At 41.8% G+C, this 22,233-nt stretch overlaps 1 protein-coding gene across 1 annotated transcript in view; it reads right to left on the bottom strand.

The window, feature by feature from the left end:
* Window positions 1-22,233, bottom strand: part of LOC132402725 (lutropin-choriogonadotropic hormone receptor-like) — a 223,806-nt gene that overhangs the window by 41,942 nt on the left and 159,631 nt on the right. The window contains exon 3 of the mRNA XM_059985690.1: window positions 18,482-18,556. Within this exon, the coding sequence (XP_059841673.1) occupies window positions 18,482-18,556 (75 nt within the window). The remainder of the gene's footprint in view (window positions 1-18,481; window positions 18,557-22,233) is intronic.

Here is a 22,233-nt window from a genome sequence, read left to right as displayed (position 1 = left end):
GAAGCCTAGTCCTGATTTGATTTGACATAAATGGCAGATTTCACTGTATATTTTGATGTGCATGTGACAAATAATGCTAATCTAACTTAATCCCACCATTTGCACTAGATTATTATATTCCACCATTTACCTCGATTACTACCATGGTATATATAGTCCCAATTTGCCTTTCATGGAAAATGCTCAAGACCCATTGAAATTATATTTTTATCACTGTGCAAATAACCTGGAATTCAACACTAACTTATGTGGTTAGTTCACAAGGGCCATAAATTTCTAACAGAAGAATACAGTTATACCATCAGAGCAATTAAATTCAGGCTCATAGGTCTGCATGCAAAAAGGTCTACAAGCCTCACTGCATCCTCATGGCTGAAATAAATAGGTTGAGAAGGCAGCTACCTATGAATACTTTGAAAAAGGAATTGAAGTGACCCTCAGAAGTCATACAACATAAATGTAGTCCATGTACTTCACAAGAGGTGGGTGGTACTAAAGATGGTGCCAGTAGATGCCTTCCCTCAGCTCATTCTAAGAGCTCGCCAATTGGCCTTCTTTCGATATGTCCAGGTTCGGCCTGGTCAGGTGACTTTGGGGCCTGGCTGGCCTTGTGGACATGAATTCTTGCTGGTGTTGCGAACTGAAGTGTAGTGGGAGTTGGAAGATCGTAGACAGCGAGAGTGACTGTCAGAGGGCTCTGCACTTGATAATTAATTGATCGATCAATCTCTCAATGGTGAGGGAGAGTTTGCTGCTGATTCTCGAGTCGGGGAACTCAAAATAAAAAGCAATGTTCTAGACTGCAACATTGAAATAGCGACTATTGTCTCCCCTGTCGCTGTGGAAGGAGCGATATCTGTCTCCCCTTGTATGTGAGAGAGAGTGCCTGTGGGATGTCAAGGATGTTGGAATGAATAGCTAGTTTTTGATGTACTGTGGACCACAGTCTCTCTTTGGGGACTTTGCTGTTGCTTGCACAGTGGGTGGCAGGAATGTTGATGCTTTATGCTAGACACTGACCCAGAAATACTGGAAGGCAGGGTGTCAAGAGTTGGGCGAGGTTGGATCAATCTGGGTCAAGAACTGCTTCTCCAGCAGTGAAATGTAGGCCCAGCATGAATTGTTGTGGAAGGGTTCGGACAATTTAAGTGCCAATCCAGATGAACTGGGAGCTCTTCTCTCTGCGATGCTAAGGCCACGAGACCACCCCCAGCTGCTTTGCGATGATTTGCTCCACTAATATGATGAACTGAATACCAAGGATTTAGGCCTACTCTGGGCTGCTTCAGGGATTTTGCATCAAAGGACTCAATTTGGTTTGGAACGCTGTTGTTGGTTGCTTCCGTTATTTGGATCATTAGTTTAGTTTTTTTCCCTCTTTCTTTGCACATTGGGGGTTGGTTATATATTGTTAAACTGGGTTCTTTCAGGTTCCTTGCTTTGCAACTGCCTGTAAGCAAACAAATCTCAAGGTTGTATAAGTCATACATTCTTTGATAATAAATGCACTTTGAATCTTTGAATAAGTAGGGGAGGGAGAGTGTGGAGGATAGATAAAGCTCATTGCTGTTGTGTGTGCCAGGAGTATGGGGGCTTAAAGTTTTTCTGGGGTCTTGGGGTTCTGGGGTTTTTCTACAGATAGGGGTTCTTACAGTTTTTCTGTCACTCATCCTTTGGGGTGTTTCTTCTGTTTCAAGGATGTCTGCAGAGAGTGAGATTTTCGGGTTCAATATTGTATACATTCTCTGATATTAAATAGAACTATTGAACAGGATTCGCACCTCTCATAATTACAGGGTCAGATGGGATTCTTGCGTGAAAGTAATTGTTTACCTTTCACTTTGCAGAAGAGCAAAATAAGGATCTGTAACGGAAACTTTGCACGCAGAGGTTGCGCTTCAGGAGGTACTGAAGAAGATACTTCTGAAGCAGCATACATGCCTGTGGAGTGATGGGAGTTAACTGTATTGAGCAAGGTGGCATGCTGTTGTATAAACTATGACAGTATCTTTGAACACAGAGATATAGGCTATCTGCATAGCGCACTCATCGTAGCAGGTACAACCTTATGCACGCCTTGCCTATCTGTTGGTTCTCTCTCTCCTGTGCAGCTGTACAGCTGCAGAGACCTACCCTATGAAGTTTGAGATATTAACAGATGTTGATCAGCCAGAGGGAGGAGAGGTTGAACAGGTTAGGACTTTATTCCTTAGAATATAGGAGACTGAGACATGATTTTAAAGATGTGAATAAAATTATGAGGGACATAAAAACATAGGAGTAGAATTAGGCCATTCTGCCCATCAAGTCTGCTTCACCATTTCCATCACGGCTAATCCCAGATCCCACTCAACCCCATGTACCCACCTTCTCACTATATCCTTTGATGCCCAGACCGATCAGGGAACTATCAACTTCCACATCAAACATACGCACGGACTTGGCCTCCACCACAGTCTGTGACAGAGCATTCCACAGATTCACCACCCTCTGGCTAAAAAATATTCCTCCTTACCTCTGTTCTAACAGGTCACCCCTCAAGCCTGAGGTTGTGCCCTCTGATACCCCCACCATAGTAAACATCCTCTCCACATCTGCCCTATCTAGTCCTTTCAACATTCAGTAGGTTTCAATGAGATTCCCCCTCCCCACATTCTTCTAAATTCCAGTGAATACAGGCCCAAAACTGCCAAATGCTTCTCATATATTAACCCCTTCATACCTGAAATCATACTCGTGAACCTCCTCTGGACTCTCCCCAATGATAACACATCCTTTCTGAGATGTGGAGCCCAAAACTGTTGACAATACTCCAAGTGTGGCCTGACTAGTGCCTTATAAAGGCTCAGCATTATCTCCTTGCTTTTATATTATATTCCCCCTGAAATAAATGCCAGTATTGCATTTGGCTTCTTTACCACAAACTCAACCTGTAACTTAACCTTCTGGGAGTCTTGAACAAGGACTCTGCACCTCTGATGTTTGTTCAGTCAGCACTTTTGTTCCTTTTACCAAAATGCATTATCATATATTTCCCAATGCCATATTCCATCTGCACTTTTTTGCCTATTCTTCCAATTTTTTTAGTCCTGCTGCAATCATATTGCTTCCTCAGCACTACCTACCTCTCCAGCTATCTTTGTATCATCCACAAATTTGCCACAAAGCCATCAATTCCATTATCTAAGTCTTTGACAATGTGAAAAGCAGTGGTCCCAATACTGACTTCTGAAGAACACCACTAGTCACCAGCAGTCAACCAGAAAAGGCCTCTTTTATTCCCACTTACTGCCTCCTGCCTGTCAGCCATTCTGCTATCCATCTCAGTATCTTTCCTGTAACACCAGAGGATTTTATCTTGTTAAGCAGCTGATGCACCATCAATAACTCACACTGAGACGTAAGGCGAGATATCGGCTTTTATTGACTGGAAGAAGGAACCAGGAGTGAGTGTCCATCATACTATGTCCTGGAGACTGAGACCGAGCATCAGGCCTCAGATCGCCTTTATACAGGGGCCTGTGGGAGGAGCCACAGGAGCAGTCAGCAGGGGGCGTGTCCAGACAGGCACATAGTTCACCACAGCAGCCTCATGTGTGGAAGCTTACCAAACGCCTTCTGAAAATCCATGTAAATGACATCCACTGCCTCTCTTTTGTCCACCTTGTTTGGTACTTCCTCGAAGAATTCTAACACATTTGTCAGGCAAGATTTCCTTTTATAGAAACCAAGCTAACTTTGACATTTTATCATTAGTCTCCAAGTACCTTGAAACCTCATCATTAACAATAAACTCCAATACTTCCCTAAACACTGAGGTTAGACTAACTGGTCTATAGTTTCCTTTCTTTTGCTTTCCTCCCTTCTTAAAGAATGGAGTGATATTTACAAACTTCTAATCCTCTGAGACCACGCCAAAATCAAGTGATTCTTGAAAGATCATGACCGATGCATCTGTTACCTCTTCAGCAAATTCTCTCAGGATTCTGGGATGTAGTCCATCTATCCCAAGTGACTTATCTACCTTAAGACATTTGAGTTTGCCTAGCACTTCCTTCTTTGTAGTAGCAATGGCATTCACTCCTGCTCACTGTCCTTCACGGACCACTGACACACTGCTAGTGTCTTTCACAGTGAAGACAGATGCCAAGTATGCATTAAGTTCATCACTGCTAGTGTCTTCCATAGTGAAGACAGATGCCAAGTACCCATTAAGTTCATCTGCCATTTCTTTGTCCCCATTACTACTACTTCACCAGTATCATTTTCCAGTGGTCCAAATTCAACTCCCTTTTACTCCTTATATAACTGAAAAAGCTTGTAGTATCCTGGTTTATATTATCGGCTAGACTGCCATCATATTTCATCTTTTCCCTTCTTATAGCATTTTTAGTTGCCCTTTGTTGGATTTTGAAATCTTCACAATTATCCAACTTCCACTCACTTTTGCTACCTTATATGCTCTTTCCTTAGCTTTTATGCACTCCTTAGCTTCCTTTGTCAGCCACGATTGCCTTCCCCTGCCATTTGAGAACTTCTTCCTCCGTGGGACATATCTATTCTGTGCCTTGTGAACTATTCCCAGAAACCTCAGCCCCCCCTGATCTGCCATCATCCCTGCCAGTATCCTCCTCCAATCCACCTGGGCAGTTCCTCTCTCATGCCTCTGTAATTCCCTTTATTCTATTGCAATACTGATACATGTGAGTTATGCTTCTCCCTCTCAATTTGCAATATGAATTCAATCATATTATGATCACTGCCTCCTAAGGGTTCCTTCATGTTAAGCTCCCTAATAAGATCTAGATTATTACACAATACCAAATCTAAGATAGTGTTTCCCCAAGTTGGCTCAAGCACAAGCTGGTCCAAAAAGCCATGTTGTAGGCATTCTACAAATTCCCTTCCTTGTGATCCAACACCAACCTGATTAAGTCCCCCCTTACAATTGTGTCATTACCCTCATTTACATGCTTTTCCAGCTCCCTTTGCAATCTCAACCCCACATCTTGGCTACTACTTGAGGACCTATATATGATTCACACTGTTTTTTTTACCCTTGCAATTTCTTAACTCCACCCACAAAGATTCATCACACTCTGACCGAATTCACCTCTTTCTAAAGGTGTAATTCCATCTCTTACCAACAGAGCCACGCCACTGCCTATGCCATCCTGCCTGTCCTTTTGATACAAAGTGTATCCTTTGATGTTAAGCTCCCAACTATGGCCTTCTTTCAGCCATGACTCAGTGATGCCCACAATGTCATGCCAACCAATCTTGAATTGTGCCACAAGTTCATCTGATATATTTCAAATGTTACGCACATTTAAATGCAGCACCTTCAGTCCTGCATCCTCACCCTTTTGAATTTTGCCTATGTGGTACAATTTAAACCTTTGTGCTTTTTGCATTTGTACCCAATCATTGGCATATCCTTCCTTACATTCATGTTACACCCATCATCTACTTGTAAACCTGCTGGCTCAATCTCAGCTCTATCATCCTGCCTCCCATCCCCTTGCCATATCCATTAACCACAGATCAGATGAATGCACTTTGTCTATTTCCCTGAATTATGAAGTCCAGAATTAGAGGGCGTAGGTTTAAAATGAGAGGGGAAAGATTTAAGAGAAACATGAAGAGCAATTTGTTTTACACAAAGGGTAGCACCTCTGTGGAATCAGCTACCAGAGGAAGTGGTTGAGGCAGGGACAGTAACAATCTTCAAAAGACAGTCGGACAAAAGATAGAAAGTTTAGAAGGTTATGGACCAAATACTAACAAAGTAACTTGGACGGGGCATCTTGGATAGCATGGACCAGTTGGGTTGAAGGACCTGTTTCCCTACTGTAAAACTCTATGATGCTATGGTTCTCTTTAGCAGCACCTGTGCTGATGAAGTGACAGACCAATCTACAAAGTTTGGAAATTGAACTGCAAGTTCACAAACCTAGCTCCAATACTTAAAAAGTTAGATCTTCTCTGAAAATTTTTTTGAACAAAGATTTATGTGAGAAAGCAGCTGCAAAGTTGCAGTAAACATTAATGGTTTTGCTTGTCACATCTTCAGCCCTCTTTACCACCTTTGCTTTCACTGCTAAGCTAAGGAAACAAACTGGTATCATATTGAGGAAGAACTCAGCATGTCAGGCAGCATTTATGGAAAACAGTAAACAGTTGACATTTTAGACCAAGACCCTTCTTCAGTCCCAAAGGGTCTTGGTCTAAAATGTTAACTGTTGACTCTTTTCCATAGATGCTGCCTGACCTGCAGAGCTTCTCCAGAATTTTATGTGTGGCATTAGATTTTCAGTATATGTAGATTTACTCGTGTTTGTAGTACAGGTACTCCTCAGGCTATGTTCCCTCTAAGCTGTGTGCTTGTGCGCGCACATGCGTTTTTCAACCAGTGCACAAAGGAAATTAACGTGTGCACGAAAGGTTAGTTACCTAAAATAATGTAGTAATTAATAATTATACTTATTGAAAATAATCTTTTAGCTAAATGTTTCTGTTAACTAGTTAGTCAGTTTTTCAAACACCACAATGCACATCACTAATTTATGTCACCTCACCTTTCCTGTTCTGGTTTGTACAGCTGCATCAGGGCGGCAGCCATCTTTGGCGGACAGTGTTCATATTGTAAAGTTTACAAAGATCTGTTTCAAATCTTGCAGATAGCTTTCAAGTTTTTATTGGAAAAAATATTGATTCACTATGTTGAATCGGAGCAAGAAGGCTGCGAGTGAACAGCTGATTTTTTGGAGCAAAGGGAGATTTTTACCACTTGGGGTAAAAGAGGCGAGACTGTGCAGGCGCATGATGTCAGCCAGTAGTGCTCGAAAGGCTTAAAAAATAGACCACCATATCCAGCGGGCAGTGTCGGAGTGGGCAGCAGAGTGATAGGACTTTGGCTCAACAAACTTAGGCAGTAACGGGATGAGGAGAGGTAGGTTTAACTGTTTTAATTGCAGAAGGAGGTACTATGTGTGTGAGGCCAGTTTTCTGTGCTCAGTGTCAGATGTGGGGGGTCCCAGATGGTTATATCTGCACCAGGTGTGTCGAGCTGCAGCTCCTGAGGGACCAAGTTAGGGAACTGGAGATGCAGCTCGATGACCTTCGCTTGGTCAGGGAGAGTGAGGAGGTGACAGAAAGGAGTTATATGCATGTGGTCACACCAGGGCCATGGGAGACAGACAGGTGGGTTACAGTCAAGAGGGGAAAGGGGAAAGAGTCAGGTACTAGAGAGTACCCCTTTGGCTGTACCTCTTGACAATAAGTACTCCTGTATGAGTACTGTTGGAGGGGACAGCCCACATGGGGGAAGTAGCAGTAGCCGTGCCTCTGGCACAGAGTCTGGCCCTGTAGCTCAGAAAGGTAGGGAAGGGAAGGCAGTAGTGATAGGGGACTCTATAGTTAGGGGGTCAGACTGGCAATTCTGTGGACGCAGGAAAGAAACTTGGATGGTACTTTGCCTCCCAGGTGCCAGGGTTTGGGATGTTTCAGATCACGTCCAAGATAACCCTGCAGTGGGAGGGAGAACAGCCAGAGGTTGTGGTACATATTGGTACCAATGACATGGGTAGGAAAAGGGAAGAGGTCCTAAAAAAAAAGACTACAGGGAGTTAGGAAGGAAGTTGAGAAACAGGACCGCAAAGTTAGTAATCTCGGGATTACTGCCTGTGCCATGCGACTGTGAGAATAGGAATAGGATGAGGTGGAGGATAAATGCTTGGCTGAGGGATTGGAGCAGGGGCAGGGATTCAGATTTCTGTTTCATTGGCTCATCTTTTGGGGCAGGTGTGACCTGTACAAAAAAGATGGGTTGCACTTGAATCCTGGGGGACCAATATCCTGGCGGGGAGGTTTGCTAACACTACTGGGGAAAGTTTAAACTAGAATTGTTGGAGGGTGGGAGCCGAACTGAAGAGACTGGGAAAGAGGAGGTTGGCTCACAAATAGAGAAAGATTGTAGACAGTGCAAGAGGGAGGATAGGCAGGTGATAGAGAAGGGGCGCACTCAGACCGAAAGTTCGAGATGTGTCTATTTTAATGCAAGGAGTGTTGTGAACAAAACGGATGAGCTTAGAGCATGGATCAGTACTTGGAGATATGATGTGGTGGCCATTACAGAGACTTGGATGGCTCAGGGACAGGAATGGTTACTGCAAGTGCCGTGTTTTAGATGTTTCGGAAAGGACAGGAGGGAGGCAAAAGAGGTGGGGGCATGGCACTATTGATCAGAGATAGTATCGTGGCTGCAGAAAAAGAGGACACCACAGAGGGATTGTCTACGGAGTCTCTGTGGGTGGAGGTTAGGAACAAGAAGAGGACAATAACTTTACTGGGTGTTTTTTTATAGGCTGCCCAATAGTAACGTGAATATCGAGGAGCAGATAGGGAAACAAATCCTGGAAAGGTGCAATAATAAGTGAGTTGTCGTGATGAGAGATTTTAATTTCCCAAGTATCAATTGGCATCTCCCTAGTGCAAGGGGTTTAGATGGGGTGGAGTTTGTCAGGTGTGTTCAGAAAGGTTTCTTGAAACAGTATGTAGATAAGCCTACAAGAGGAGAGGCTGTACTTGATTTGGTATTGGGAAATGAACCTGGTCAGGTGTCAGATCTCTCAGTGGGAGAGCATTTTAGAGATAGTGATCATAATTCTGTCTCCCTTACAATAGCCTTGGAGAGAGATAGGAACAGACAAGTTAGAAAAGTGTTTAATTGGAGTAAGGGGAATTATGAGGTTATCAGGCAGGAAATTGGCTTAAATTGGAAACCGAAGTTCTCAGGGAAAAGTACAGAAGAAATGTGGCAAATATTCAGGGGATACTTGTGTGGAGTTCTGTATAGGTACGTTCCAACGAGACAGGAAAGTTATGATAGGGTACAGGCTGTAATAAATCTAGTCAAGAAGAAAAGAAAAGCTAGGTAATGTTAGAGATCTAGAAGATTATAAGGTTAATAGAAAGGAGCTTAAGAAGGAAATTACGAGAGCCAGAAGGGGCCATGAGAAGGCCTTGGCGGGCAGGATTAAGGAAAACCCCAAGGCATTCTACAAGTATGTGAAGAGGATAAGACGTAAAAGAATAAGAACTATCAAGTGTGACATTGGGAAAGTGTGTATGGAACCAGAGGAAAGAGCAGAGGTACTGAATGAATACTTCAGTATTCCCTATGGAAAAGGATCTTGGTGATTGTAGTGATGACTTGCAGCAGACTGAAAAGCTTGAGCATGTAGATATTAAGAAAGAGGATGTGCTGGAGCTTTTGGAAAGCATCAAGTCGTTAGGACCAGATGAGATGTACCCCAGGCTACTGTGGGAGGTGAGGGAGGAGATTTCTGAGCCTCTGGTGATGATCTTTGCATCATCAATGGCGAGAGGTTCTGGAAAATTGGAGGGTTGCAAATGTTGTTCCTGTATTTAAGAAAGGGAGTAGAGATAACCCAGGAAATTATAGATCAGAGAGTTTTACCTCAGCGGTTAGTAAGTTGATGGAGAAGATCCTGAGAGGCAGGATTTATGAATATTTGGAGAGGTATAATATGATTAGAAGTAGTCAGTGTGGCTTTGTCAAAGGCAGTTCGTGCCTTACAAGCCTGACTGAATTTTTTGAGGATGCAACTAAACACATTGATGAAAGAAGAGCAGTAGATGTAGTGTATATGGATTTCAGCAAGGCATTTGATGAGGTACCCTATGCAAGGCTTATTGAGAAAGTAGAGAGGCATGAGATCCAAGGGGTTATTGCTTTGTGGATCCAGAACTGGCTTGCCTACAGAAGACAAAGAGTGGTTGTAGACAGGTCATATTCTACATGGAGGTTGGTCACCAGTGGGGTGTCTCAAGGATCTGTCTGGGACCCTTACTCTTCAAGATTTTTATAAATGACCTGGATGAGGAAGTGGAGGGATGGGTTAGTAAGTTTGCTGATGACACAAAGGTTGGAGGTGTTGTGGATAGTGTGGAGGGCTGTCAGAGGTTACAGCGGGACATCAATAGGATGCAAAACTGGGCTGAGAAGTGGCAGATGGAGCTCAAGCCAGATAAGAGGTGGTTCATTTTGGTAGGTTGAATAATATAGCAGAATATAGTATTAATGGTAAGACTCTTGGCAGTGTGGGCAATCAGAGGGATCTTGGGGTCCGAGTCCAGAGGTTACCCAAAGCAGCTGCGCAGGTTAACTCTGTGGTTAAGAAGATGTATGGTGTCTTGGCCTTCGTCAATCGTGGAAATGAATTTAGGAGCTGAGAGGTAATGTTGCAGCTATATAGGACCCTGGTCAGACCCCAATTGGAGTACTGTGCTCAGTTCTGGTTGCCTCACTACAGGAAGAATGTGGAAGCCATAGAAAGGGTGCAGAGGAGATTTACAAGGATTTTGCCTGGATTGGCGAGCATGCCTTATGAGAATAGGTTGAGTGAACTCGGCCTTTTCTTCTTGGAGTAACAGAGGATGAGAGGTGAACGGATAGAGGTGTATAAGATGATGAGAGACACTGATCATGTGGACAGTCAAAGGCTTTTTCCCAGGGCTGAAATGGTTGCCACAAGAGGACACAGGTTTAGGGTGCTGGGGAGTAGGTACAGAGGAGATGTCAGGGGTAAGTTTTTTTTACTCAGAGTGGTGAGTACGTGGAATGGGCTGCCGGCAACGGTGGTGGAGGCGGATATGATAGGGTCTTTTAAGAGACTTTTAGTTAAGTACATAGAGTAAAATAGAGGGCTATAGGTAAGCCTAGTAATTTCTAAGGTAGGGACATGTTCGCCACAACTTTGTGGGCTGAAGGGCCTGTATTGTGCTGTAGGTTTTCTATGAATTCAAAAGAAGCGAAGGGCATGAAGTGCAAAAGCACAAATTTGTTTAAAGTTGAATGGCTTAACAAAATAAAAGAAACTGCTGCACCAAAAGCTCATGAGGTCATGAGCATTCAGCTACGAGAAATATTTATGTGTGATTCAGAAACTGGAGTTATCTGTTTGTATTGTCATGATGCAAAAGTTGCTGGAGAACTTGCTAGTGGAAAGTAGAGGAATGATTTTTGGAAACTTGACTTCTTGAAGCATCATTTGGCAAGTAAATCACATTTGGATGGTGTACAAAAGCTCAGGCAACAGAACATTACCTGTTACAGGAGTGCTACACGTGTTACAGTTGAGTCCAGTTGAACGAGAGCGAACACGATCAAACCCAGAGGAGATGAAAGTTCTTATTGACAGTGTGTTGTTAGCACTGGCGGCGCCAGAGATTTTTTTCTTGCTGGTGCTACAGTGGGGTTGAATTATTCAGTGATGGTGCTGAGATATTTACTGTATGGTAATATGTGTTCACAAGGCCAGATGCATGGCATTCAAAAGTCAGTTTCCAGCAGTATGTGTCTACTATAAATGCCTCTGTTGATTCACAAGCAACTGCAATTGGTAGATCTAATATGATTGCGACAGTGTCAATAGCATCGGAGACAACCCAGGCTACACAGAGCATAAACAAACAAACCAACAGAGCATCCGATGCACAGCGCACAACATGAATCACACACCAATCCCGCAATCAGCGTCAAATGCGTGCTTTTCAACTGAAAAACACAACACTAACCCACAATGTCCACTGCTATTCACATTACATGGACAGACAATGCAAAAGATATACCATTATTAAATTCAAATAAGGCAAACAACGGATGCAAGGCTTTACCAGGGGTTGTACAAATTGTACTCTGACCATGCAATACCTCAATTAATTAGGCTACTGAACTTAAAACAAAAATCAACAGAAACACCACTTGGAAGTTTAAGCAAAACCAGTATGCCTAATAGCAGTATATGTAATACTTTAGGATTTGCAGGAAACATAAGGACTATGGGGTATCCACCACAAAATAATAATTATAATTAGCATTTGTCTAGGCCCAAATTAAAAAAAAAAATCAACTGCACTCACCATTAGGCAACACGAGTGAATCTGCAGATGCTGGAAATAAATAAAAAACACAAAATACTGGCAGAACTCAGTAGGCCAGACAGCATCTATGGGAGGAGGTAATAACGATGCTTCTGGCCGAAACCCTTCATCAGCACTCACCATGGTTGTTTTCAGAGAAGCACAAACCATCTGTTGTTGTGATTGGTGGCAAAAGCATCAATGATTTTCTGGATGTCAAGTGCCTTGGTCCTCCGGCTGTTCATGGCCAATAGGGCCAAGTTGCTGTTCCAAGCATCACCACTGCTATTCCTTAGGTAGTTTTTGAGCAGTCTGAGGCAAGAGAAACTCCATTTGCATGAGGCAGAGTCAGTGATATGCAGATTATTTTGTATAAATCTATAAATGCATCACAGTAGGGTCTCATTAGAGCTAGAAATTCCACTGTGTCATTCACTGTCTGTCCTTGCTTTTGCTTTGTTTCCAGCAGATGCCGAACCTGATGTAGCTCTGCAGTCAGGTTCACTTCAGTCACTCCATAGTATTGGGCCATTGGCCAAAGACAGTTCTTGTCTAGGAAGAGCTTGTGTTCGGGACTCAATGCTGAGACTCCAGTCAGAACACCCCCAGTCACAATTGAGAACCGTCTTTTCATTTCAGTCAGAAGTCTGTTTATAACCGGATAGAAACAGTCCCTGCGAAGGTCATCAGAGAATGTGACAGGTGCGCGTTTTGTTTGGGCCTCAACAACAAAATCACGTAAGCGGTGGGGTGGCTGGGCCTGTCTCCTTTCATGTGCTCTGCTCTGTATACCAGCCTTGATGCACAGATCCCTAGCTCTTGCCTGAATTTCACTCCATGATTCCTCTCCCCGTTTTGCTGAGAGTGCATCAATAACAGACTGAGCCAAGTCCACAGCGGATGAAAGCTCCTGACTGGGAGATCATAGCTGGTCTGACATGAAATTGGTGACTTGGAATAAATCCTCAGAGTGATAAGTAAAGCAAACTGCATGTCAATCAGTCCATTTACAGCTCCGGCCTCTGTTTTCCTCTGTGCATTTGATTGACCTATAATATCCTGTAGTATAGCTAGAATGGCAGGGAGTGATTTGCTTATAGCCCACAATGCTGTATACTGCCATGCCTAACGTGTATCTGACAATTTCTTCAACTCCACGGGCTGTGCAGCTGGTTCCAGTTCTCTCTGTTTCTTCAAGTGCCTTGTTGCACATTGCTCACAACATCCACTAAAACAAGGTTAAGTCTGTGAGCATGGCAGTGTATATATAATGCCTGCGGGACATCTTTCCTGAACCTCTCTTGTACCGTTATTGCACCTGGACATCACTGCCTCCCCGTCGTAACACTGACCTATACACGCATTCTTATCAATAACACACTGGGTGAGTTTCTGTTCAATGCTTTTAAGAAGCGACTCTGCATCCAACCCTTCTGCTGGAGTGACATGCAAGAATTCTTCAAGCACTGTTTCATTATTCAAATACCACACCACCACTGATATTTGCTCCTTTTTGCTCAAGTCTTTATTTTCATCCACATGATGTCAAAATGTCCAGCCTCCTTGATTTCTGCACTTATTTGACGTCTGATCATATCTGGCATAATACCCATAATTTCATTTTGGATATCGTGATGGGTGTTGTTTGCCTTTCCAGGAATGTCCTTTTTTTTTAGCTACAGTCTTATCAAACTGTCCAATTACACTAAGCAACTCAACAAAGTTTCCACTATTGCCAGATCCATCATCCTCCCGGGGTCCTCGCTGGGCAAAGCCTTGGCACGCAGTAGAGTGCAGAGTTTCAACCACCGCTCTCATATACTCATGATTTTCTTGGACAATCTTTGCATGTCCTTTATCAAACATATTTCCCAATCTTGAACTGTCTTGTTTTCTCAATCTGAATTCGGCCCATGCCTCCATAGCAAACTTGTGAGCTGCACTTACATGGTGGGTTTTGAAAGCTGTTGTAGCTTTCCGCCAGTTGCGGTAACCAGTGAGAGTGAAGGTAGACTCAGAATGGAACCCATGTCCTCCACACAGGAAATGCCTGAATGCAAAGCAGAACGTAGTATCTTTTCTGATTGAATATTCCAGCCAGGAGTACAGGTCAAATCAGCCATGAATAAAACTCCTTTGCTGAGTGTCAAATGGTTGCGAAGGGTACTTTCTCAGTGCTGGCCGACAGGGTCCCTCCTCAGGCTGCTGGCTAACATCGCTAACAGTATTCCCACTAGCACTAAGAGCAGCTTCATCCACATTCTCTTCCAAATCCCACTCCATTTCTTGTTTCTCTACTTCGCCCTCACATTCCTTCGATGAACTGCTGTTGTCCTCATCCCCACTTACTTCTTTCTGCATGTCACTTTCAATTGAGACAGGTTCAGGCTGAGACAGCACTGATTCCTCTGGATGAGGTCGTTTTCTTGCTAAAAATCGATCCATTTTTCATGCCGGCCAAAATAATGCACGTGCCAGGCCCACGCTAGCTTGTAAAAGCACAATGTGTGTGTGGCATCTGTTAGTCTCGTGAGACCATCAATCTGCGCCTGGATCCTGCACAATGTATGCATACTCTTGTTAGTGAGAGTGAGTGACATCACCACCTTAAGTGATCTTAGATCAGCTTAACTGATATGAGTGAGGACAGCAACAGCAAGACATTGACAATGAATGAATAAGCAGAAGTGTAGAGTGGATCTGACCTTAGACCAGCACAGAGTTTATAACTTTATTGCTGCGTGGGTGCTATGGTAATTGGGGGGGGGGGGGAACTGTTTCACTAGATCACCTAGGGAAACAAGCTGTATTGAAAACTGTACAGAGAAAGCAGCTGCAATTTGTATGTCAAATTTCAGTTAATTTCTTGGTGGTGCTATTGTAATTTCTGCTGGTGGTATAGCACCAGCAAGCACCACCTCAGCGCCGCCACTGGTAGTTAGGTGTTAAAATGAATAACTCTTTACATTCAGTTCAACACATTAATGAACGTATGGAAATGTATGTTCAACTCTCAGGCAGCTAAATTATGCACTCAAACTTCTGGAGACTATCAACTATATTGTTCAGAAAAACCTGTCTGAAGAAATAGCATCAGGAAATTTTCACACGTTAGCAGTTGATGAAACCACAAACATATCTGTCAACAAATGTCTCATTCTGTACTTCAAATTCAGATTTAAAGATTGTACCATTTATAAAATGTTTTTTGGCGGAATAGTTCAGCTGCAGGCCTGTGATGCTGCTTCTATTGTTTCAGCAATCAAGCAGTTTTATGAAGAGAAGAAACTTGACCTCCATAAAATGTTGATGTTTACATCTGATGGAGTGTCAGTAATGTTGGGCAGAGTTAATGGTGTTGCAGCAAGACTTGAACAGGACATTCCACACTTAAGTTCAGCAACATTGTGTAGTCCACCATGAAGATCTGGGGATTTGTGTTGCATGGAAAGAAGTCAAGTTATCAGAGACATTGAAACTTTGATGAGAACAATCTATACAATGTTTTCTCCATCTGCAGTTAAAGTAGGCGAATTTAAAGAAATTGCAGAGGCCTCTGAAAATGAAGCTGTTACTTTCAGACCACTTAATGAAGTCAGATGGTTATCTAGACACTTTGCATTGCAGGCAATAATAAAAAATTATGAGGCACTGATCACATACTTTGAAGAAGATCAAATGACCCTGCGGCTTAATACTGTCACAAGAAATTGATAAACATCACATACAAAGTAGCTTTACAGTTTTAAGTGATGTCTTTGATGAATTGGCTGCACTGTGCAAGATTCTGCAAAAGAGTGGCCTGACACGAATTGATTCACTTCATTTTGCGAGAGGCTAACTTAACAAGAAAGCAGTATCTGGGAGACGATGTTTTGTGGAGTGACAAATTTAAAGTTTTGCTAAGCCAACAACGTGAAGAAAACGTCACAGTAGATACAAGTTCGCTGTTGACTTTTATAAATCGTCTTTGTGTTCATTTAGAAGGAAGGTTTCCTGAAGATGAGGTACAAGAATGGTCAGCTTTTGATTTCTCCACAATTGCAGATTGTGACTTCACATTTGTTGATGAACAAGTTAATGTCTTATGTCTAAAATATCATGATTTTCTAGCTGAAAATACTGTAACAGTTATACAGTTTAATGATTTCAAATTTTCCATGCAAGAAAAAATTAAATCCAAACTGATTTCAAACTTTGCTTAAATGGTGGCATTTGTACTTCAAAATGAAGAGTTTTGTGACCTTGTACAGTTGATGGACATTGGGAGAACCTTTCTTGCATCTAGTGCGGACTGTGAGTGAGGTTTTAGCCTAACGGATCAACTGAAAAACAAGCTGAGAAACTGTTTAGGTGAATGTCATTTGGATATGTTAATGAGAATCAAAAGCTATTGTTACGAACCCCGTAACTGGGTCACTTACCAGCAAAGATAGAGAAGTCCGTTGAAGTCTGATGGTACTATTTTAACCGTATTTATTGATAAAAATGCACAAAATAATATCAATGCAAACATACAGATAATATACGTCGTCAATACTAAATCTAAAAGCGCGGGTATAATAATAATCAATAAGAAATAGCTCTATCGTTGCCTAGGGGATAATGTATTGTCCGATGGAAATATAAAAACCACTGTTAGTTCGTTCAAGCTGTAGCGTTTTGGTTTGAGAGAAAGACGGGTTAAAACTTGCCCAGTCCTTTTATGATGTCAATCCTTAGAGTCATTGGGAGTTGGTTTCCCTGTTGTTAGCTAAAAGCCGTTCTTCCATGGTAAAAGCCACCGGTTCTGGGGCAAATGGAACCAAACGCATGTGGCCTCCTCCTACTTGCTTCCGCTATTATGGGATCGCTAGCATTTCTTCTGGTGCGTCTGAGGGGTTGTTCCCACAGACCCTCTTTTATCCTGACCCACAGGGTCTCAGATGTCAATCAGGTTGGGGGTGATGCAATCCCTCCCTCAACCAGCCCACTTTGCCTGAGGGCTTCCATGTAGCACAGTATTGTAATACACAAGTCAGTCTCCAAGAGACAATGGCCATTTTCCGTAACTTTATATCGCTGGGGGGTGGGGGGGGGGTCAAGACATTCCGCACGTCTCTCTCTCATTTCCTGGGTCTCCTGACCCAAATCAATAGCGATCCTGCGATTCTCAAAAAGGAGGGGGCTGCAGGCGTAACACTATCAATTGGATGGAAGTTCTATTAGCCTAGATAGAGTTTACAAAAAATGGGTAAATGCCAAAGACAGGAGAGAGAAAAACTGAGTGGCTTCTATATATGTATGTTATTTTGATAATATTCTGTGCAATTTTATGTCAAATATTTTGTAAACCTACATAAACTGTGCCATGTGTGTATTCAGTGCGCACATCCTTTTGTTACAGGAAAAAAATTTGCACAACGTAAGATTTTTGTGCACACTGACTACTAAAAATTAGAGGGAACATTGCCCTCAGGGCTGTGTTCTAAGTCCACTCCTTTACTCTCCGTATACCCATGACTGTGTCACCACCCACAGCTCCAATCTGCTAATTAAATTTGCTGACGCTACACTGGCACTATCTCAAATAATAATGAGAGCCTACAGGGAGGAAGTCATCACCCTGACACAGTGATGTCAAGAAAACAACCTCTCCCTCAACATCGCAAAACAAAGGAGCTGGTTGTGGACTACAGAAGGAATGGAGATGGGCTAACCCCTATTGACATCAATGGATCTGGGGTTGAGAGGGTGAACAGCTTTAAGTTCCTTGGCATGAACATCACCGAGGATTACGTTGTCTGTACATACCGACTGTGTGGTGAAAAAGCACAGCAGTGCCTCTTTCACCTCAGATGGTTGAAGAAGTCTGGCCCCCCAAACTTTCTACAGGGGCATGATTGAGAGCATCCTGACTGGCTGCATCACTGCCTGGTATGGGAACTGTACTTCCCTCAATCGCAGGACTCTGCAGAGAGTGATGCGGACAGCACAGCATATCTGGAGATGTGAACTTCCCACTACTCAGGACATTTACAAAGACAGGTGTGTAAAAAGAGTCTGAAGGATCATTGGAGACTTAAGTCACCCCAACCACAAACTATTTCAGTTGCTACCATCCAGGAAACAGTACTGCAGCATAAAAGCCAGGACCAACAGCTTCTTCCACCAGGCCATAAAACTGCTTAATTCAAGCTGATGTATTTGTATTTCTATGTTATATCGACTATCCTGTTGTCCATAATATTTATTATGTACATTTGAATGGAGACGTAACAAAGATTTTTACCCCCCCATGTATTTGAAGAATGTAAGTAATAAAGTCGATTCAATTCAGTTACCATAATAAAATTAGAAGCCCTTCTCTCGAGAGGGAGAGATGTCCTTGCACATTAGTTAGATGTTAGAACTGCGCCTTCACTTTCAATATTTTTTAACTCACGTGCCCAAGGAGTTAAAAATTTAATTCTTACAACTTGACTCCTTTAATCACATTAGTTTCAAGGTTCTATTAGACTGGCATTTGCAAAGTGATAATATTTACACCACTTACAGTTCTACTAAGTCCTGAAGATTGACAAACGCTTGAGTTTCAATTCTCTCCAAGGAATCACTCTGCGAAATATCACTGAAATACAAGAAAAAATAAGTGAAATTAACCATTCCATGGATTAGGGAGTTTTAAAACTGTGACAATAAACAATAATTTTCTTGTTATACTTCCAGCGGAGTGAAACTAGGTCTATGAATTGAGATTTGTGCCAGTACCCTTTTATATGAGGTTAACCTTGACATCAACATAGGGGTCACACTTCAATCTCATCCTTTCCTTTTTACTTCCTTATTGCTACCTTCCAGTACATCTATCACATCCAGAACTGTGTGGGAATTTCCTTAACTGAATATTGGGAAGACCAAAACTGTAGTCTTTGTAATCATCACAAATTCTGTACCACAACCACTTGCCATATCCCTGTCAACAATATCTAAACCTGATCCTGTTTAAGATTGCATTGCTGGGTTTAACATTACCCCCAAAGTAATCTTCCAAAATTGGCATTTGTAAGTCTGCCAAATAACCTCCATAACAATGCCTAATCCTATTCCTGATTTGCGTGATCTGCTGCTCATGCCTGTGTTATCTCCAACCTTGAAGCCTATCTTCGCTCATTCTACCCTCTGTAACCTTGAAGCCTATCTTCGCTCATTCTACCCTCTGTAACCTTGAAGCTATCCAAAATTCTGCTGCCAAAATCCTGACTTTTGATGAAGTTACATTCACCTTTAACCACCTTAGTGACTTCAAACCTAAATTGGTATCTGATTAATTAGCAAACCAATTTAAAAATTCTCACCTGTAAACTAGACAGTTTAATGCTTTCATTTATCATTTAATCAGGTTTATCCACTTCACCACAGCCACATGGCAGGCAACATGTGATTTTGTAATACATGAAACTTTAGTAGATTCACAATAGCAATTGTGAAGCTATCACTATTGAAAGCTGATCTCCTTTGAACTTCAGTTGATCATGCTGCATTTGGGGGAAGTGAAATGGAGTTAGTGTTTCTAGTCAAAGGCCCTTTATCACAAAGGTTTCTCTTTCTCTGATAATGCCTGACCTGCTGTATTATTGAATGTTATTTTAGATTTCCATAATCTGCAATTTTAATTTTTTTGTTTGCTTACCATCCCTCTGTGTAACACCGAGCAGTGGAAAGTTAAGATCAAGTTTTAAAACTTCCATGGACAGATAATTGACAATTTTTACTTTGGAGGAACTACTATAATTGTCATTAATTACAGACCATAGAGTTGCAAACTCAAAACTAATATTGAACCATACCCTTTTGCTAATTCAGATATTTCAAAGTCAAAGTAAAATTTATTATCAAAATATGCATATGTTACCATATATTACCTTGAATTTTATTTCTTGCAGGCATTTCCTGGTAAATAAAGAAATACTATACAACTTATGAAAAAATAAACATAAACAAAGATAGAAAAACAACCAATGTGCAAAAAACAAATAGAACAAATAAAAAAAATAGGGAACATGAGCGGTAAAGAGTCCTTGACAGTGAGCCTGTAAGTTGTAGAATCAGTTCAGAGTAGTGGCGAGCAAAGTTATCCACACTATTTCAGCAGCTAGTTGGTTGTAGAGTAATAACTTGTATTGGTCATCACAGGTTTAATGTCATAATTGTTTAAAAAGATAGGTGTTATTGACTCTTACATACAATTAAACAATCTATTCCTGAATCTATGTCCTTTTCCTGTGATAATTAGTTTTTAAGATTTCATGATGGCCCCTTCATGAGCAATAATCATAATTTGTATATAACATAAAACCTAAGGATGTAATTACAGGATTCATGCAAGTCTGACAATTTATGTGCAATCTCATGAGAAAATGTCATTTCCATCTTTGTAACTGAACTGACATGCACAGTGAAAGAACCATATCTTACTTTACTGCAGCTTTGATTTTGCTTAATGTCATAGTTTTGAGCACCATTTCAGGCTTACACAATGTACATCCAATTTCACAACCATTTCTTCATGACAGATAGGTTCATTTGTAGGCAAGGGATGGCAAAAAGGGATTAAACTTCCTAAACTGAGATCATGCTCTTGGGGGTCTAAGTAATAATTACATGATGTGACCAAGCAGATTAATTATGGCTTGTTAAAAAAATAAAAATCTTAATTTTTAATGTTACAATGGTAGCATAGTGGTTAGCACAATGCTTTACAATCCTGGTGTCCCAATACAATTCTCACTGCCAATAAGGAGTTCGTACATTCTTCCTGTGACCGTGTGGGTTTCCTCCGGGTGTTCCAATTTCCTCCCACAGTCCAAAGATGCACTGGTTGGTAGGTTAATTGGTCATCGTAAATTATCCCGTGATTAGGCTTGAATTAAATTGGGGGATTGTTGGGTGGCATGGTTCGAAGGTCAGAAAGGGGCTGCACTGCACTGCATCTCAATAAAAGAAAAAAACTTCCAAAGCATGTCAATTCCAGAACCTGTGAGATTTTAGAAGATGATAGGCAGCACATCCATCATTTCAGAAGCCACCCTACATCCCTTAGGATTGATCAGTTTTTATCTCACCAATTATCTGATACATTTTTCCTAAGCAATACTTATTCATTTGCTCTGCCTCCAAATTGCAGGTATTTCATACAAGTTTATTGTACATTCCTTGGCGACAGGCACAAAGTAGTTGCTAATTCCTCGACAATTTCCTTATCCCAGAATATAAATTTTCATCTCTGACCATAAAGGATCCACTTCTACGCTTGCTCGTATTTTTTAGAGCCATAGAGAAATACAGCACAGAAACAGGCCCTTCGACCTATGTAGTCCATGCTGAAAGCATTTAAACTGCCTACTTCCATCAACTGCACTGGCACCATAGCCCTCCATAACCCTACTATCCATGTACCTTCTCAAACTTCTTAGACATTGAAATTGAGCCCACATGCACCATTTGCGCTGCAGTTCATTCAACACTCCCACAACACCCTGGCAACATCCTTGTAAACTTTCAATGTACTCCTTTAACCTTATTTTCATCTTTTCTGTGGGTAGGTGAGCAAAACTGCACACAATACTCCAAATTAGATCTCACCAACATCCCAGCTCCTGTACTCAATACTTTGATTTATAAAGGCCAATGGGCTAAAAGCCTTCTTTACGACCCTATCTATTTGTGACACCGCTTTCAACAAATAATGGACCTGTATTCGCAGGTACCTTTGTTCCACCACACTCCTCAGTTCCCTATTGTTTACTGTGTAAGACCTACCCTGGTTGGTCCTACTGAAGTTCAAAATCTTGCATTTGTCTGCATTAAATTCCATCTGCCATTTCCTAGCCTATTTTTTTCCGGCTGATGCCGATCCCTTTGCAAGCTATGATAGCTTTCCTTGATGTCCAATACACCCCTAATCTTGGTATCATCCAGAAATTTTCAGATCCAGTTAACCATATTATCATCCTGATCATTGATATAATATACTGCAGATGACAAACAACAATGGATCTGGCACTGATCCCTGCAACACACCACAAGTCACAGGCCTCCAGTCAGAGAGACAACCACCTACTACCTCTCTCTGGCTTCTCCTACAAAGCCAATATCTAATCCAATTTACTACCTCATCTTGAATCTCGAATGACTGAATCTTTCGGACCAACCTCCTATGTAGGACCTTGTCAAATGCCTTGCTAAAGTCCATGTAGACAACATTCACTGCCTTGCCTTCATCCATCCTTCTGGTAACTTCCTCAA

This window comes from Hypanus sabinus, chromosome 12 (genome assembly GCF_030144855.1).
Source record: "Hypanus sabinus isolate sHypSab1 chromosome 12, sHypSab1.hap1, whole genome shotgun sequence".
In the NCBI taxonomy this organism is placed as follows: Eukaryota; Metazoa; Chordata; class Chondrichthyes; order Myliobatiformes; family Dasyatidae; genus Hypanus; species Hypanus sabinus.
Note: the sequence above shows the minus strand (reverse complement) of the source record. Positions and strands in the feature narration are given on the sequence as shown.